Raw genomic sequence first — 21160 nt, forward strand, 5'->3', positions numbered from 1 at the left:
AGCAGGCAACATCCATATCACCCATATTGACAGATGTCATTAACGGAGACATCACTTTTAAAGAGAGATGTCATCTCATAGTGTGAGATGTCATCCCATAGTGTGAAATGTCATCCCACAGTGTGAGATGTCATCCCATAGTGTGATATGTCATCCCATAGTGTGAGATGTCATTCCATAGAACAATGTTGTTGTCCAACATTGGACGACATTCTGTTAAGCACACACGTTTGAAGAACATTCCTTAAATAGTATTTAAAACATACTTACTGATGACGACATAACAATAACGAGATGAAAGCGATGACAGATATTATAATCTAACAAATGTTGTAATCGTATTTCCCACGAGTCTTCTTCAAAGGTAACATTGAATCTGTTATTCTGAGTAAAAGATGCGAACCATATTCACATGAGAAGTAGTAGACAATGTAATATAATCACACCATATGAAGAGTATTAGACAATTTAATATAATCACACCATATGAGGAGTAGTAGACAAGGTAATATAATCACACCATGTGAGGAGTAGTAGACAAGGTAATATAATCACACCATATGAAGAGTAGTAGACAAGGTAATATAATCACACCATATGAGTAGTAGCAGACAAGGTAATATGATCACACCATATGAGGAGTAGTAGACAAGGTAATGAAATAACACCATATGAGGAGTAGTAGACAAGGTAATAGAATAACACCATATGAGGAGTAGTAGACAATGTAATATAATAACACCATATGAGGAGTAGTAGACAAGGTAATAGAATAACACCATATGAGGTGTAGTAGACAAGGTAATATAATCACACCATATGAGGGGTAGTAGACAATGTAATATAATAACACCATATGAGGAGTAGTAGACAAGGTAATATAATCACACTATATGAGAATTAGACGACAAGGTAATAAAATCACAGCATATGAGGAGTAGTAGACAAGGTAATACATTTACACCATATGAGGAGTAGTAGACAATGTAATATAATAACACCATATGAGGAGTAGTAGACAAGGTAATATAATCACAACATATGAGTAGTAGACAAGGTAATATAATAACACCATATGAGGAGTAGTATACAAGGTAATATAATCACACCATATGAAGAGTAGTAGATAAGGTAATATAATCACACCATATGAGGGGTGGTAGACAAGGTAATATAATCACACCATATTAGGAGTAGTAGACAAGATGATATAATAACACCATATGAGGAGTAGTAGATAAGGTAATATAATAACACCATATGAGGTGTAGTAGACAAGGTAATATAATAACACCATAAGAGGAGTAGTAGACAAGGTAATATAATAACACCATATGAGGTGTAGTAGACAAGATAATATAATAACACCATATGAGGAGTAGTAGATAAGGTAATATAATAACACCATATGAGGTGTAGTAGACAAGGTAATATAATAACACCATATGAGGTGTAGTAGACAAGGTAATATGATAACACCATATGAGGTGTAGTAGACAAGGTAATATAATTACACCATATGAGGTGTAGTAGACAAGGTAATATAATCACAGCATATGAGGAGTAGTAGACAAGGTAATACATTTACACCATATGAGGTGTAGTAGACAAGGTAATATAATAACACCATATGAGGAGTAGTAGATAAGGTAATATAATAACACCATATGAGGTGTAGTAGACAAGGTAATACATTTACACCATATGAGGTGTAGTAGACAAGGTAATATAATAACACCATATGAGGAGTAGTAGATAAGGTAATATAATAACACCATATGAGGTGTAGTAGACAAGGTGATATAATTACACCATATGAGGTGTAGTAGACAAGGTAATATAATAACACCATATGAGGTGTAGTAGACAAGGTAATATAATAACACCATATGAGGAGTAGTAGACAAGGTAATATAATAACACCATATGAGGTGTAGTAGACAAGATAATATAATAACACCATATGAGGAGTAGTAGATAAGGTAATATAATAACACCATATGAGGTGTAGTAGACAAGGTAATATAATAACACCATATGAGGTGTAGTAGACAAGGTAATATAATAACACCATATGAGGTGTAGTAGACAAGGTAATATAATTACACCATATGAGGTGTAGTAGACAAGGTAATATAATCACAGCATATGAGGTGTATTAGACAAGGTAATACATTTACACCATATGAGGTGTAGTAGACAAGGTAATATAATAACACCATATGAGGAGTAGTAGATAAGGTAATATAATAACACCATATGAGGTGTAGTAGACAAGGTAATACATTTACACCATATGAGGTGTAGTAGACAAGGTAATATAATAACACCATATGAGGAGTAGTAGATAAGGTAATATAATAACACCATATGAGGTGTAGTAGACAAGATGATATAATTACACCATATGAGGTGTAGTAGACAAGGTAATATAATCACACCATATGAGGTGTAGTAGACAAGGTAATATAATAACACCATAAGAGGAGTAGTAGACAAGGTAATATAATAACACCATATGAGGTGTAGTAGACAAGATAATATAATAACACCATATGAGGAGTAGTAGATAAGGTAATATAATAACACCATATGAGGTGTAGTAGACAAGGTAATATAATAACACCATATGAGGTGTAGTAGACAAGGTAATATGATAACACCATATGAGGTGTAGTAGACAAGGTAATATAATTACACCATATGAGGTGTAGTAGACAAGGTAATATAATCACAGCATATGAGGAGTAGTAGACAAGGTAATACATTTACACCATATGAGGTGTAGTAGACAAGGTAATATAATAACACCATATGAGGAGTAGTAGATAAGGTAATATAATAACACCATATGAGGTGTAGTAGACAAGGTAATACATTTACACCATATGAGGTGTAGTAGACAAGGTAATATAATAACACCATATGAGGAGTAGTAGATAAGGTAATATAATAACACCATATGAGGTGTAGTAGACAAGGTGATATAATTACACCATATGAGGTGTAGTAGACAAGGTAATATAATAACACCATATGAGGTGTAGTAGACAAGGTAATATAATAACACCATATGAGGAGTAGTAGACAAGGTAATATAATAACACCATATGAGGTGTAGTAGACAAGATAATATAATAACACCATATGAGGAGTAGTAGATAAGGTAATATAATAACACCATATGAGGTGTAGTAGACAAGGTAATATAATAACACCATATGAGGTGTAGTAGACAAGGTAATATAATAACACCATATGAGGTGTAGTAGACAAGGTAATATAATTACACCATATGAGGTGTAGTAGACAAGGTAATATAATCACAGCATATGAGGTGTATTAGACAAGGTAATACATTTACACCATATGAGGTGTAGTAGACAAGGTAATATAATAACACCATATGAGGAGTAGTAGATAAGGTAATATAATAACACCATATGAGGTGTAGTAGACAAGGTAATACATTTACACCATATGAGGTGTAGTAGACAAGGTAATATAATAACACCATATGAGGAGTAGTAGATAAGGTAATATAATAACACCATATGAGGTGTAGTAGACAAGATGATATAATTACACCATATGAGGTGTAGTAGACAAGGTAATATAATCACACCATATGAGGATTAGTAGACAAGAAGTAGCAAGGATGACATGTACGATATTGTGTTCACCTTATTTCCTCTTTCGATCTCAACAGTTGCCGTGCTATCATCTATTGGCAATCGAAACACCGTTGAATTCAGGGCGATACTCTGACAAAGAAAACAAACATAAAGAGCTCACAGCACAGATACACATGGTATAGAAATTGTTCATGTTATATGAAAGTATTGGCTATGATTGTGTAGTTACGTCAAACAAATCAAATTAAGTCTTCCAGTAAAATAAACTAAGCAATATTTCTTACCTCATTAACTTTCACATTGAATTCCCTTTTTTTGTAGTTAATTGCGGTATTACCATAATCTGCTGAATAAAATGAAGCAACTATACATTGGTTAGCAATGCTATGTGTACTATACCCTTCACACATAGGGATGTTTATGTCATAATAGGATATTTGACGATTTTAGGGACGGTCTTCGAATTCTGTATAATCAAGGCATTAGTAAGAACATAATCAACTGTGTTGCCGGTAAACTGTTATATTAGCCATACTCCAAAACACATCACTATACTTAAAATCACATAGCTATATTTAAGACACATTGCTATACCTGAAGGCACTAACTCATCGTTATACAATTTGTTCCTGTTTAATGTAGCGAAAGGTAGTGTTCAATAGGTGATTGATTGCATTCACTCGAGACAGTATCCAGGTATCATCAATATGTGAATGATTGCACTACACTGGAGTTAGTGCCCAGTTATCAGTCAATATCTGAATGATTGCACTACACTGGAGTTAGTGCCAAGATATCAGGCAATATCTGAACTATTGCACTTCAGTCGAGTTAGTGCCCTGGTGTCGGTCAATATCTGAACAATTGCACTACACTCGAGTTAGTGCCCTGGTGTCGGCCAATATCTGAATGATTGCACTACACTCGAGTTAGTGCCCTGTTGTCGGTCAATATCTGAATGATTGCACTACACTCGAGTTAGTGCCTTGCTACCAGGCAATATCTGAACTATTGCACTTCAGTCGAGTTAGTGCCCTGGTGTCGGTCAATATCTGAATAATTGCACTACACTCGAGTTAGTGCCCTGGTGTCGGTCAATATCTGAATGATTGCACTACACTCGAGTTAGTGCACTGATATTGGTCAATATCTGAATGATTGCACTACACTCGAGTTAGTGCCCAGGTATCGCTCAATATCTGAATGATTGCACTACCCTTGAGTTAGTGCCCTGGTATCGATATTGGTCAATATCTGAATGATTGCACTACACTCAAGTTAGTGCCCTGGTATTGGTCAATATCTGAACTATTGCACTACAGTCGAGTTCGGTCTAGGTATAAGGCAATATTTGAACTATTGCACTACACGCAAGTTAGTGCCCTGGTATTCGAGTGTCAGGCAATATCTGAACTATTGCACTATGCTCGAGTTAGTGCCCTGGTGTCTGTCAATATCTGAATGATTGCACTACACTCGGGTTAGTGCCCTGGTATCGGTCAATATCTGAACTGTGGCACTACACTCGAGTTAGTGCCCTGGTGTCGGTCAATATCTGAACTATTGCACTACACTCGAGTTAGTGCCCTGGTATCGGCCAATATCTGAATGATTGCACTACACTCGATTTAGAGCCCTGGTATCAGGCAATATCTGAACTATTGCACTACGCTCGAGTTAGTGCCCTGGTATCAGGCAATATCTTAACTATTGCACTACACTCGTGTTAGTGCCCTGGTGTCGGTCAATATCTGAATGATTGCACTACACTCGAGTTAGTGCCCTGGTATCAGTCAATATCTGAACTATTGCAATACACTCGAGTTAGTGCCCTGGTGTCGGTCAATATCTGACCTGTTGCACTACACTCGAGTTAGTGCCCAGGTATCGGTCAATATCTGAACTATTGCACTACACATGAGTTAGTGCCCTGGTGTCGGTCAATATTTGAATGATTGCACTACACTCGAGTTAGTGCCCTGGTATTGGTCAATATCTGAACTATTGCAATACACTCGAGTTAGTGCCCTGGTGTCGGTCAATATCTGACCTGTTGCACTACACTCGAGTTAGTGCCCTGTTGTCGGTCAATATCTGAATGATTGCTCTACACTCAAGTTAGTGCCCAGGTATCGCCCAATATCTGAATGATTGCACTACCCTTGAGTTAGTGCCCTGGTATCGATATTGACCAATATCTGAATGGTTACACTACACTTGAATTAGTGCTCTGGTATTGGTCAATATCTGAACTATTGCACTACAGTCGAGTTAGTGTCTAGGTATAGAGCAATATCTGAATGATTGCACTACACTCGAGTGAGTGCCCTTGTTTCAGCAATATCTTATCTATTGCACTACACACAAGTTAGTGCCCAAGTATCGGTCAATATCTGAACTATTGTCCTACACTCGATTTAGTGCCCTGGTATCAGGAAATATCTGAACTATTGCACTACACTCGAGTTAGTGCCCAGGTATCGGTCAATATCTGAACTATTGCACTACACTCGAGTTAGTGCCCTGGTGTCGGTCAATATCTGAATGATTGCACTACACTCGAGTTAGTGCCCTGTTGTGTGTCAATATCTGAATGATTGCACTACACTCGAGTTAGTGCCTTGCTACCAGGCAATATCTGAACTATTGCACTGCACCTGAGTTAGTGCCCTGGTGTTGGTCAATATCTGAACTGTTGCACTACACTCGAGTTAGTGCCTAAGTATCGGTCAATATCTGAATGATTGCACAACACTCGAGTTAGTGCCCTGTTGTTGGTCAATATCTGAACTGTTGCACTACACTCGAGTTAGTGCCTAGGTATCGGTCAATATCTGAACTATTGCACTACACTTGAGTTCTTCGGTGTGTGAACCATAAACAGTATAGAACCACGACACTGTCCACGCTGTGATGTTGTATTCACCCCGTATTGTATTTCCTGTCTCTTACGCTGTCAGGGAAGTCATATTTTATTTTGGGAAGTTATCAATACATGTTTATTAATGGTGTCTCAAATCATGTACTTATATAACTCCCAAAGATAAATTGTAGATACGCCTTTACATCTCACTGAATATAATAGATTTACATAAACTATTAAAATGGTCACATGACCTCATATATTATGCACATAGCAGATATAATTTTTCAACTGATTGGAAACTGTTAACATGGATAATGTGATTTAAATTTGTTGTTCATATAACTTCATTAACTAAATATTACTTCTAGTTCAACTGTATTGTTCATTTCTTGCATAGATAATGTTTTCAGAGTATAAATACAACTATATATAGTTTGTAAATTAACAATATTTTCTTAAGATACGATGAATCTATATTTCAATTAACTAACGTACTAGACGTTCAAGTTTTCTTTTCCGTGCTGGCCCTTAACTAAGAGTCACTATTCACGTCTTGGCGCATGCGTACAATATATTATATGCAATGAAAAACACCTTGCAATAACCGAAAATAAGCAATAAATACAACGCAAAAACTGGGGTAACATGTCTATCGTTATTATTTCAGTGCGCCTTGAGTCTTCAAATTCACGTCTTGTGTGATTTTGAGTGTCGGTTTCAGTGCAAGTTGAAAATTCCAGAATGTTAAGGTGTTTAAGGAAGTCTTCAGAAATTGTAATAAAATCGTTACCAGAACCGAGAAATAACTCAATTACTGACGAATAACAAGTTTAGTTTTAAATTGAGTCCCTAATTTGTAAAGAAAAAACTTACCAGTCAAGCAAAAAATGAAGAGTATCTTCAAAAGACGAGCTGCAGCTGCCATGATTTTATGTTCTTGTCTTGAGCAGCAATTACTTTCTACCAGGAAGTGTAGTGGGAAAACCCCTAAGTTATAAATAATACAATGAATGCTGTGCCGACTAGTGTTTCACTTCAGTCTTCTTTTATGAGACCGGATGACGTGATCAGTCAAATAATGGAATCACGTGACAAGATGTATCGATTTCTTTCCCCGGCATGTGAGGGGAGGAAGTGAGAAGCAAAATTGATAAATTATTAGATATTCAATGTAGAACTGGGGAAAGTTGGTGTCGGAGTAAATACGTTGAATGCCATTACTATTGTAGTAATTTGCATGTTAATGAATATAACAGGTGTGTACACTTGATTACTTTACATAATTACAGCTGACTGTACTTGACCATCTGGTTCGTTATATAACTTGTTGGTGTACAATGAAGTTAGTCCGTATTTGATGATTGCTATATGCTTGTCTCTTTCTCTAATCGTAAACCATGAAATACTAGTATATGAAACACACTGTCTTGCAGTTCATCAATATCTTGAGGCCCAAATCGTGACCCCATGTTAAAACCAGAATAGCCAGAATGGAAATATATTACATAGGTTATGAGTATAGCAGAGGCCAATAAGGTTATACTTTTATTTATTTGAAATTTATTTGAGTGAAAGACTGCCATTTAGTCAGAATTAGAACGCATTTTGGCTCCTATGATTGAGATAGTATGCCGTATTTTAAATTGTTAATTCGTTAAACATATTCTATTGTTACATTGCAGTATTTATGCTGTTATGATTTAACGTGTCAATGAAACTGTATTAAAATAAAAAATAAAAAAGTAGTTTTTGCCAATTTTTCTTTAAAAACAATAGTGCCATAACTGATGAACCAATGAAGAATTCCATGCGATTCGTGACTATAAACAACATGCATGGGAACCTGAAACCATTTAATTGTAGTATTCCGATGAACAATTATAAATATTGCCAATCCACCGAACCACCGATAATATGGAATTATCGTTATACTATTATTATTATTATTATTATTATTATTATTATTATTATTATTATTATTATTATTATTATTATTATTATTATTCAATGTCATCAGATTACTAAAGAGAAAAACAAATTGGATCAAAATGATCTTGAATGCAACATGTCTATCTATGTTTCTTATATGTATTAGTTTCTATGGTAACATTATTTCTTCATATCTAGTATGACGACTGCTGTATCAATCGAAAGACTGCCACAGAGAGTGATATGGAGAGGCAAGAAGAAACTGATTTTACTTGCGAAAACACGGTTTTTAATAATTTTCTTTGACAACATAACAAAGTGCACCAATTAGGTCACATTGAGGTCGGTGTCAACCATGTGACCTTTCAAGATGGCGGCATTCACGAGTGTGCTTGCGAGCTGTGTGAACATTTCGCACAGACGAGGTATGTATTGACGAACACAAGAGAATAGGTTTGATTTTTAATTGGGTTGCGATCTTGGGAAGTTTGTGCGTAAATAAAATTAGCGGTTAATTAGCGGAAACTTAATGTTTGTAACGTTATCGACATGCATGTAATAGTACCGTGACCAGGGCCAGTGATGCTGGGGACTGCCCTATGTTCCGACACACAGTATACTTGTGCCAAACTAAATCTGACTAGCTCTCATGCGGCCACAGGGAATTATAATGCACAAGATTCCCTGCGTGACCTTCGACTGATACGACCTGTAACCAGGATGTCCTGTAGATTAATGAATGAATGAATGAACTTTATTGTTCCCGTGTAAAAAAAAAAGAGTATGTTACATAAGGTGTTTGCAACAATAAAGAATTTTTGTTAACAAGACAATATTTTGAAAATAACTTGAATGAATGTACTTAAAATTCACAAATAAATAAATATGTATAAAAAAAAATACACAAATAAATTAGTAAAGAAATCTAATCTCTAATTTTGGTCGCAGCTAAAATAAAGTTTGATATCTCTTGTTGAACTAATTTATCTTGATGTGAAAGTAAATATGTGAAACAAGAAATGTTATTGTCAGCCGGGACTTTAATATTATGTAACAGTTGAGATCTCTGCTGTTCATATTTTTGACAATCTAAAAGGAAATGGATCTCATCTTCAATGCAATTATTACAAAATTGACAAAGTCTGCTATTTATTGGGTACTTTTGGGATAGAATGTCTGCCTTTTTCAATAGCTAAACTATGATCGCTAACCCTGAATTTAGTGAACATTTTTCTATTTTCACCATTCAAATTAAGTAAATAAGGCTCCAAATTATACTTTGTTTTAAATTTTGAATATGTTCTGAGTTTAGAATTTTCATTTGATATAGCAGTTGTCCACTTGTTCACATACCTGCTTTGTAAATTTGATTGTAAAATTTTACAAATTGTTGCTGTTTGTGTTTTGAGAATTTTTCTTTTCAGAAGAAAATCTAATGATGCTTCCTGTAATATTAAGATTAATGAACCAACTATTTGATATAGATGACTTTTTCTGTTCACAGAATGCTTGTTTAGTTTATCATCTGGTAATTCTACGATATGCAGCCAATATTTTATTATTTGTTTTTTCATGTCAATTAAAAGGGGATATTGCCCCAATTCTGCTCTTGCTGCTAGATTACATGAGGTCCTGTTAATCTGCAAGATTTGCTTACAAAACTTCAAATGAATTTCTTCTATCATGTTTTTTTCCCATTTGTTGTTGTTGATGAAACTTTGTCCCCATACCTGTGATCCATATAGAAGGATGGGTTTTATAAAAACGTTAAATAAATGTAAAGAAAGTTTAATATTTTTATTATCCCATAGTATTTTGTTCATAGCAAAAAGTGCTTTTCCAGCTTTCTCTGCTATATTGGCTGTTGCCTCATTGAAATTACCATTTGAACTGAAAATAATCTCTAAATAAATATACTGTTTATTACATTTAATGCAATGGTTGCCAATAGTAAAAAAGTATCTTTTTTGCAGTGGTGATTTATTGAAAATAACAATTTCGGTTTTAGATATGTTTATTTTAAGTTGCCAATTTGAGCAATATTGTTCAAGTTCATTCAAACTTTGTTGAAGTCCATCTGATGTAGTGGAAATGAGAGCCATGTCATCTGCATATACATGTATTAATGAATTTACTGGTGTATTATTCAATGTTGGTGGTTCTGTGTTTGTTTTGTCAAGGCGGTCTTTAAAATCATTAATGAAAATATTAAATAATGTTGGACTAATCACACAGCCTTGTTTCACCCCTTTTGTAACATCAAAACTCTGGGTAATTAAATTTGATATTTTTATATGTGCTTTAGTATTAGAGTACATATTTTTAATGAGACGGTAAACCCTTCCATTGATATTATGTTTAAGAAGTTTGTAAAAAAGTCCTATTCTCCAAATTGAATCAAAAGCTTTAGCAAAATCAACAAAACATACAAAAAGTCTCTTTTTCTTACATAATTGTTTTGAAATTAGAGTTTTTAAGACAAAAATGTGATCAATAGTACGATGGTTCTTTCTACAACCAGCTTGGTTATTATAGATTAGTTTGTTCTCTTCAATATAGTTATTAAGACGAGAATTTATTATGCTACAAAACAGTTTACCAATACAACTAGATACAGATATTCCTCTGTAGTTTTGGGGATCATGTTTGTCACCTTTTTTATATAAATGTGTAATTATACTGGTATTCCAAATATTCGGAAATATTGAAGATTCATGAATTAAATTAAATAATTTAACTGGAGGTTCATTTAAGAAATTACAACTGTATTTCAAAAGTTCAATACATAAACCATCCAAGCCTGCTGCTTTTTTAGTTTGTTTGTATTTTCAATGCATTAACAATGTCTTTTTGCGTAATTTCTGTATCTAATATATCATTGTGTGGTACACTGTTTTGCAAATCTTAATAATTCATTTTTAACACTATCATGAAACGTATTTAAGTTCATGTTATCTGAATTCATATTATTATAGTAGTCAAGCCATTCAGTGCCCGAGACATGGTTAATATTTTTCTTGTCTTGATTAGACTCCTTCATAAGATTTAGAATATTCCACATCTCATTAGATTTATTCGCATGGAGATTGTTTAAAGTATTAATATGTTTTTGGATTAATATTTTTTTTTTAAGTTTAATTTGTTTTTATATTTTTTCTTTTTTGCATAATAAGTTGCCCTAAGATTATTGTCAAAAGGAAATCTATTAATCAATTTTGCTACAAGATCGTTTTTTGTTAATTTACAATCATTATCAAATGTTTGCTTCTTAAAGATTCCAGTGGCAGCATGGTTGATAATATCATTAAATGAAGAAGTGGCTTGGTTAATGTTCTCCTGTGTTTTACTGTAACTAGTCTTATTAAAGTTATTAATTAGAAATTGGGTATCAGTCAATTTAAGTTTCATGTGATAGTTGAAAACAGACAACTTATTCCATTTCCATTTTGAAGGAGGCAGGTTTAAATTGTTATTTCTGTCACTCTTTTGCTCCAAATAACCAACTTTGAGTAATGTGGATATTTGAGAATGATCAGAGTATATAGTGAAATTATTAACATGAAAGTATTCAAATTCTGAAATAATATCATTGGAGGCAATAGCATAGTCTACTGTACTATTCCCATTCCAGTGATAACAAAAAAATTTTCCACATAAATCACCAGGTAATCTGCCATTTAAGATACGAATATTGCAACTTTTACAAATATCAATCAAATGTTTTCCAAAATTATTGTCCTTGTTATCCATATTACATCTATTTGTATCAGAATCTACAAAATAGTTTGAAGGAACTGGGATATGAATGGAAGTATCATGTTTGACATAATCAGCAAGAAGACCAGTTCGGGAATTAATAACACAAATAGTTAGAACTGAACCATTAGAACTATAGCCAGTTTACATTTTTTCCAATTGATCAATTGACTAATTAATTGAATTTTATGGTGGATTATATATAAAACAAATATGCAAATCTTTGTCAATATTAAAGAACTGTTTTTATAATTTACACCAAATCATATCAGCACTGTTAGAATTAATAATTTTTATGCCTTTTTTTATTGATTTATTGATGAGGATGGAAACCCCGCCTCTCTTATTATTCTTTCGTACAACTGAGTAATCATAGTAACCAGATAAATTTAACATATTCTTGTTCCCAGTAGTAAGCCATGTTTCTCCGAGACCTATGATGTCATGATGATTGATATTTTTGAGGAAATCTGTATCCTGAAGTTTATTTATAATACCCTAGACATTCCAGTAGGAAATAGAAATGGATTTTTGTTTACATTTGCGTGGGATCATGAATTTGTTAATTTAGTTACTATTTATTCAAAACAAATTATTGTACTGGGTAGAGTGATGTGTTCCTGATATCTTTGCTCTTTCTTCACTGTAGTATTGAGGATATTTGTTATTTACAGAGTGGCGTATTCTATTTATTCTCAGTTTTGGACCAATAACATTTATTATAATAATATTTCTGACTAATAGAGCTGTACCTCTATCATTAAGATGAACTTCATCAGATAGATGTCTGATAGAAATATTTCTATTGTGTATAAATACCAATTTAGTATTTCCATCACACATGCTTTGCAGTCTTGTGTTTATATTGTTAGCTATGAATTTAAAGTTTACTTTATTTCTTCGCGGTAGTATAGATGATACATATATCGTAGCCTCAGGGAATTTCGTTGACACAGATTCAGTTAGACGATTGTACTCTCTCATTATGGCATCTGGAGAAATATTACTATCAATGTCATTTGTGCCAAAGACAACATTTGTTGTATTTAAAGATTTGACTTACATAATATAGTCTGTAACTTGTGGAACGTTACTGCCTCTAAGGGTCCTCACATGCGTATTTCTGTATACTCTAGATGGCTTTATATTTTGCAGAATCGAGTCACCGACAATAAGAGTTTCCATCTTAGAATGGGACTTTATCTTTGGTGATCTCCACTGATTTGTATTACTTGCTTGAGTGGTTATGGTGTTATTGACTTGATTTGACTCCTCATTATTAGTCTAATTTATTAGTGGAGTGAAGGGATTTGTTGAAACTAGTGGTGGTGGATTATGGTTGTTCCAAGATTGTTGTTTATTGTCCTCTGCTTCTTTTATTTTAGCTTCAAGATTCTCATTTTCTTTAGTTAATTTGTTTATCTTCGTTTCTGCTAATAATAGATCCTCTTGTACTCTTTCTTTGTCTTTTTCTGATTTCTTGAGATGTACTTTATATTCACTAGACAGTTTAATTGCTTCATCAGTCTTGGCTTGGGTGTGCTGTATCATTTCTTTCATGTTTAGGATATTGGTGTCTAGCAGATTGATTTTATTCCCAAGTATTTTTATGTCTTCTTTTAATTCATTGGAGCTGTCGTGTGATTTCGACTGAGTAGATTTCTTGAACATATCTTGGGTTTTCTCTGACAATTGTAGTAGTTTGTTCATTTGCTTGTTTTGTTGGTTAAGATTTGATTCAACTGATTTCATCCTATCCATCAACTCCCTGGTATTGTGTTCATTTCGTATTATTCGACAGTATTTATCTTCAATTTGTTGAATTGTTTTGAACATGTTGGTCAGTGTGGTTGCCATTTCATTGGTATTCTGTAATGCATTATTTGATTTTATTGATATTGGAGTTGAGCGATTATTTGGACAGTTTCTTCTTGGGATTATGGATGGAGTGTTTTCCTTTAATAGGGTGGATTTAGTAGATTTTCTTTGTTTAGAAGTTGAATTATTCAAACAGTTCTGTGATAATGTTGCTAATGGTTTACTGCTAATACCGGTAGTGGGTGAAGGATTTGTTTCTATATCTGGGATTATAGCCTCTACTGCGGAATTATCAGCTTGTGTATCTTCTAGTACATCCTTCATAGATGTCAATGCTGAGTCCAGGTTATGAATTAACCAATCTAGTTAATTCCCTTGAAACATTATGGTGCCTGTTGTAAGGTATACATTGACATTGAGATGCTGCTGATTTTCAATTTTCAATTTGTACTGGCGATGGTCTTTGCAATCATTGATTGATTCAGGTTGCATATTTGATAACACCTCACTCCATGCATTTGAGAAAGAACCCACTGAACAACTAGATGAATTGAATTTCTGTCGTAATGGTGACTTTTTAGATTTGCCCCATTCTACGATGATGTTCAGTTTATGTTTCTCCACAACATTACGAATCCAGGCTTTGTTTAAGTCAAGTTCATCTGATATTGAATGTAACTCATCACTTTCATCAGAAAAAGTTGAATCAAAATTTTTATACTGCAGCTTACCGTTTGTGTCAGTCATAAATTTACTTTTGACATCCCGTTTGGTCTAAGAGTACCATCCGATTCATCCATCTTATTTTCAGTGAAAAAGTCACAGAATTTCAACAAAATCACATGTAAAATTGCTCCTATTCTTGCCTATCTCGATGCAATGATCCAAACAACTGGATGCTGGACAAAAAGCCAAGATTCAAATGGATTACCAGAGAGTGTTTTTCCCATGGGGGCTGTCATTGTTGAACAGCGCCCTCATGATTAATATAATAATAATTATCTTTATTGCATTCGTATCCCTAATAGGATATGAACTAAAATGCAATACAGATGTGAATAAAGACAAACATACAATTAGTGAGAATAAAAAAACACACAGGAAAAAAAAACTGACAAGCAAATAAAAGTAGGTGAAAAAAAAAAGTAAATTGGATTGTTTTCCATATTTGGGTTGGTGAATGTTTGGATTACTATTGCATGTACATGACCTTATCTTGCGATAGCTGACTATAATGTTTTCAGTTTTTCAGACATTTTCTGTCAGATATATCTGTGTTGTTATATCTCCCAGTCTCTATTTGTAGTCTGTGAGCACTAATCCTCAATTTTGTCATTGATGACCTGTGATGAGTATTTTTGACTACGTGTAAGTAGTTTTCAAAGTCAAAGTCTGTTTTCAGTTTTCTGTAAGTGCGCAATTTATTTTTGTGATTTTTCCTTTTGTTATCATTGTCTAAAATCTGTTTACAATTTTTTTCAAATTTTGTTTTTAGTTTCTCTGATATTATTTTATCTATAATTACATTGTTCGCATTTTATTCTTCCTGCTACAAATGGTCTATATTTAGATCTTCAAGTATAAGTTTTAAACCGGAAAACCAGTTGTAGGTGCCACAGTTGTCTAGTTCTAAGCCGAGACTGTATGCTTCATATACCGGAGAATTTTCAGGCATTTTTTTTATTCGAGACCAGTATTTGATCACCTGTTTTATCCCTGTTGTAATTAATGGATACTTTCCTAATTCTAAAAGACATGCCACATTGGTCGCTTTGCTGTTAACTTTGAGTAGGTATTTGCAGTATTTCATGTGCAATTGTTCCATTGGTGACATGATATTCATATACATCTTTTGTTGTTTAATTATACTATCTGACCAGATTTCTGCACAGTATAAAAGTATTGGTTTTATCATGTTATCAAACATTTTAAGATATGTTTTTATTGGTATATATGTATCTGAGAATAATAACTGTTTCATTTTGAAGCATGCTGAATACTGCAAATACAACTGTAACAGAGTCCGGCCATGATGCTCGTATATCCATGAAGGCAGGATCTTGCATATTTTTATCAGATAATTATCAGAGAATTATCAAACAATGTTGCCCATTGTATCGGTCTAATACCGATGTGAGTGTTTTCAACCTTAAATCCTTCGATAGCCTAACTATCGAAGTTTTAGATCGATAATTATCGGAGAATTATTTTTCAATTACCCTTTTTATGAAAGTTGTACTTCGATATTCATCAGTCACGGAATTGCAAGGTTTACATCTGGTAGTACCGTTCCAAATTTATCTACATATTAATTAAAATCATTTATTTATGTATTTATTATGCAAGAGATAAATGGGCACTGCATTTAGTATTCCGTAGTTTTTGAGATTGCCAAAAATACAATCGTCTCACACTATTTTCTTGTATTTTCATATTGTTTTTTCGGCCAACATTTATTGTTTACCTCCATGTATTATACATTTTCCTATCAATCTAAGACATTGATAGTTATCAGAGAATTATCGGAGAATTCCATGTTTAAAAAAATTAAACCACCACCTAGCTGTAGACCCTGTCTAATATCGATCTAAAACATCGAGAATTATCAGATAAATATCGTTAATTCAAATGTACAGTAGGCTGGCTTCCTCTAATGCCAGGAGCCGGGATATTGCACAAGTTTATACAACCTGCAAATTTGATTCATAATTCATCATTCAAGGTCCATATTAGTCACCATCCACATCCAGAATTCCACATTTTGATTTTTTTTAATCTTAAAATTTCTCGCCCATTCTCTCATAATTATCTTATTGTTAGATGGATATCAGAGAGGGATCTACACGTACAATACAACTTCTTTGCTACATATGTTTAGTAATTTACTTATGTAAATCTTAGGTCAAGCAACGTCTCGCCATTTGATGATTTTGAATAACTTATAATAAAGTTAACGAATTCATAATGTCAATAAGTGAGGGATTATACGATGTAATAACCAACGTAATATTTGTACACTACATCAAAATAGCTTTAATTTGATATATAACATGATGGTGTTTGTCTGAGGAATTCCTATTTAATATGTGACAGGCTATTACATAATTATGCAAATATCTAGAAAAAAATGTGTCTGTCACTTAAATAACTTTCAAATCCAGATTATTTGTATAAGATTGATCCCATAAAATTTACTTTTCATTTGATGCTGTGTTTAATTTTTTAAAGCTGACACATTCACCCTGATATTCGGGAGCAAATTATACCCTTTATATTTCTTAAAAACGGCTCAGATTCTAAAACCAAAATTTACCAAATTAATTCCCATGTTTCTATTTATTTTATGGCATGTAAATTTGACAGCTTTGTCTTACATTTTTTAAAATAAAATTAAAATTGTACAACCAGTATTCTGTAACTAGGCTGATCGCGTTGAACAGAGAAAAAACATGTTGCTTTGTTCTACCATGGGGAGGGGTATTTGTCCACATTTGGCTTCTGACCACTAGCATGCATATTTCCATTGAAAAAATAGCACATTCTGGCCGGCTCAGAATTTAGTGGATGATAGTCGACTGATCAACAGTAATATTACTGTAGTCTCTGCCTAATTGTTTAAAACTGACTTGAAATAAAAGAATTGAATTGTGTTAATGGGCTGGTGGATGAGCTGGTTGGGTAATAATGAGAGAAAATATACCTGCTTTTTTGAGAAAACTATTAAAAAAAAAAATTTTCAAAATATAATTCTGGACAAGTTAAAAAAAACTCAAAAGAAGATCCCACACAATTCTGGCGAATAATGAGAGACTTGGGTAACAGTGCAAATTCTAAACTGCCAAATAAATATTTCAAGAACTTCTTAAATACATGTAATAAAAACAAACTTAAACAGAATCAAGCATGAGTAATTATGTTAAAACTGAAAAACAAGGAGAAGAAAGTCAGAGCAATAACATTTCAAACGAACTTATCAAAAGATTAAAAATTAAAGTAAACAAAAAATCATCTTGAAAAAACACTTTGTAATGAAATGTTCGAAATTGGTGGAGATTACCTAACATAAGCTCTTTAATATAACTTCAATTCTAATAAATATCCTGAACAATTTTGGTTCAAAATCAAACCTATTCAACTACAGGGGTATTGCCATCTCAAGCTGTCTAGGAAAATTATTAAATAAAAATATTCTTACAAAACAACAGTTTGGTTTCAGAAAAAAATGACTAGCAACTTCTTCATCTTAAAAACAATTGTTAAAGCGAGAGAGTCGTCACCTGCGCATGCGCCAGGTGGCCATAGCATGTTATTGTTTACAAAAACGTGTTTTGTTGTTATCATCGCTTGGTACTCAATTCCTGCACGCGCGCAGGTGACAACCCTCTCACTTTAATAAGTACCTTCACAGTACAGTAAAGAATCAAACCAACAAGAAATTCTAATAAAGTTTATGCATGTTTTGTAGACCTAAGAATGGCATTTGACAGTGTTTGGTATAATGGCCTTTATTCAAAACTTCTAAAATATAGTGTCACAGAAAAAATGTTTAAAAAATCAATGACATACCAAATAGTTCTGGCATTGACAGTTGTGATTCACCTTTATTGAATAATACATGTATGCTCATGTATGCTAGCAAGGTAATCATTCTATCAAAATCAAAAATACCTGCTTAGATAAATTAGCCATGTACACCTCAAAATGCCATATGACAGGGAATACTGAAAAAACTAAAATTATGATTTGTAATAAATCAAATAAAGATATCCAATTCTTTGCTTCATACAAAAACAGGCAATTAAATATATGAACAGAATATCCAACTCCAGTAACACACTCTTATATGAGGCATTCTTGGTTAACAGAAAAGTGAAAAGCAAATAGTACATGAAAATTAAATCCATTCTTAATGATGATGCAAACTACCATGAACTAATAGATTCTCATGATCCAATAACATATTAAACCTTCATATAAAACTAAAAAAAATATATTTTCAGTACATTGAAAAATGAAATACATGATGACAATAAAAGAATCAGTAACAGGAAAACAAATCTAAGAACCTACCGCCTTTTTAAACAAAATTATAAGTTGAGAGGATTATTTGACAAAAATTAAAAATATTGAACTCTAGGAATTAATTAGTAAGTTTTGTCTAAGTAACCATTTACTGAGAATTGAAACAGGAAACCATACTCAGTTGCCAGCAAATGAAAGGGTACGTTTTCTCTGTAACACAAATCAGATTGAAGATGAACAAACATTTTGTGATGTCTTGCCCTGCCTATGCCCAACACCGAAACATTCTATTTACGGAAGCAAGGAAAATATCCCTAAATTTCAATAAAATAAACCATGATTACAAATTCAGAGTTATCTTGAGCAATAAATCCCTATCAAATCCTTTAGGCCAATATTTGTTGATCTGTTTTGAATCTAGACAGCAACACCTACTAGACATGGATGTCACCTAATACTCTTCAATTTTTTTGGATTTTCGGCCATTTTCATTTTTAATTGTTTCTTTTTTGTGTATGTGTACTTTGTTGTACTTTGTTGTGTCACTTTTTATGTTTTGGTTGTTGTTTTGTGTGTACTGTATTCATTATCATCCAGTCCAAAAAGAAACTTCTGAGGTGAAGGAAATTTTGAGAGAACTAAAAACAGCATAATTCTGTCTGAATTTTAGAAGCTAAAATAATTGATGAAAATCTGTTTATGCGCGACTGAAATCTGATTATTTTGATATATTTTTTACCTTAAAATGGCTGCCATTCCTTCATCATGAATTGAATCATTATATGATGTATGATCTGGCATGTCAGATGAATGGATTTAAAACTGAATTCTTTATAGCAAAATGGTCAACTATTTTGAACTTGATCGGCATAAATAAAATTGCATTCAATGAATGTACCAAGTTTATAGCAAATCCCGAACCTAATCTCAGTCACGCATGAACCAATTCTTGGTATGCATGATGAACGTAATGGGACCTTGATGCGTTCCATTATATTTGTCGAATAGGGTTAAAGAATGCAGTTCGTAATCCATATATTCGACATGCCTGGGCCGATAAAATTCAAACTTCACACATACATGTACGTCAGACATCAGATATTTTGTCAACATCTAAAAATTTAAACTTCACAAATACATCACACATTAGACCATATATATATCCCACATCTATAATACAGTGACAATAACTTGTTCTATAGCCTTACAATATATCTGTAACATTTCTTGACTGATCAAATTTTACACATACATTACATCACTAATATGTTCATGCAATGGTTGTAGCATTTCAATATGAACAAATGGTGTCAATTTAAAAGCTGAAAAATAGTAAAAATCATTCATTCCTACAATTTTGGATCTAAGTCATGTCATCATGCTAACAACATCATCTTATTTTTCATAACGAATTCAAAATGGCTGAATGTTGTCCATGTTGTTTTAATGATTACTGATTCAGAGACTTTCTGATTTTTCCTTGTTTTGACACATGCATTCCAATATGAACTCACACTGAACACAGACAGGGACTATGTCATATGATGTCACATGACTTATTTCAATTGTTTTCATCATGTAACATAAAATATCACATCTGTAGAAATAAAAAAAAATATGAAAAATGTTTTTATTATAATTTATTAATTAAAGCTACTTTATTTTTATGCAACAATGTTACTGATTTATTATATTAATTAATACACTTGTATTTGCAGTATTTGACGGAGTCCACAGATTGGGTTTTATAAGATGGTATTCAAGGTAAAAAAACATTTATTTTCTCAATGGATGGTGGGATAATGAATGAATGAATTCTGCATTGATACCACAAATTATGCCCTCTGTAAATTGCTGAATGTATGGAGGAAAATGTATGTGAGAAACAAATGTTGATGCTGATATTGCCAACTTTTTTTATACAGTTACAGTGGGGCACAGTGGCTTCATACCTAAAGCCTACTTCATACCACAAAGTCAGTTCGCACGACATAGATATTTTGTATCATAGGTACACTTTGTCCTAAGTTTCTTTACATCACACAATCACTTTGTTTAAGGTCACTTTGTACCACATGTTCACTATAGTTAATATTTAAGCAATGAGAGTATTTTTTTATTAAAATAATATTTT

General features: G+C 33.0%; 1 protein-coding gene across 2 annotated transcripts in view; it reads right to left on the bottom strand.

Annotated features, from left to right (window-relative positions):
- The window catches only part of LOC102810236 (uncharacterized), a 33027-nt gene extending 25501 nt beyond the window's left edge, over positions 1 to 7526 (bottom strand). Inside the window, exons 1-4 of one of the 2 annotated variants that reach the window (XM_085492479.1) lie at positions 7375 to 7526; positions 3920 to 3978; positions 3684 to 3764; positions 271 to 384 (exon numbers count right to left, since the gene is read on the bottom strand). In XM_085492479.1, coding sequence (XP_085348605.1) covers positions 271 to 384; positions 3684 to 3764; positions 3920 to 3978; positions 7375 to 7426 — 306 coding nt within the window. In that variant the 5' untranslated portion in view covers positions 7427 to 7526. Of the gene's footprint in view, positions 1 to 270; positions 385 to 3683; positions 3765 to 3919; positions 3982 to 7374 lie in introns of both variants that reach the window. The other variant, XM_085492478.1, reaches the window with a different exon arrangement.
- Between the last annotated feature and the right edge of the window lie 13634 nt (positions 7527 to 21160).

Source organism: Saccoglossus kowalevskii, chromosome 17 (assembly GCF_978046115.1).
Source record: "Saccoglossus kowalevskii chromosome 17, keSacKowa6.1, whole genome shotgun sequence".
In the NCBI taxonomy this organism is placed as follows: domain Eukaryota; kingdom Metazoa; phylum Hemichordata; class Enteropneusta; family Harrimaniidae; genus Saccoglossus; species Saccoglossus kowalevskii.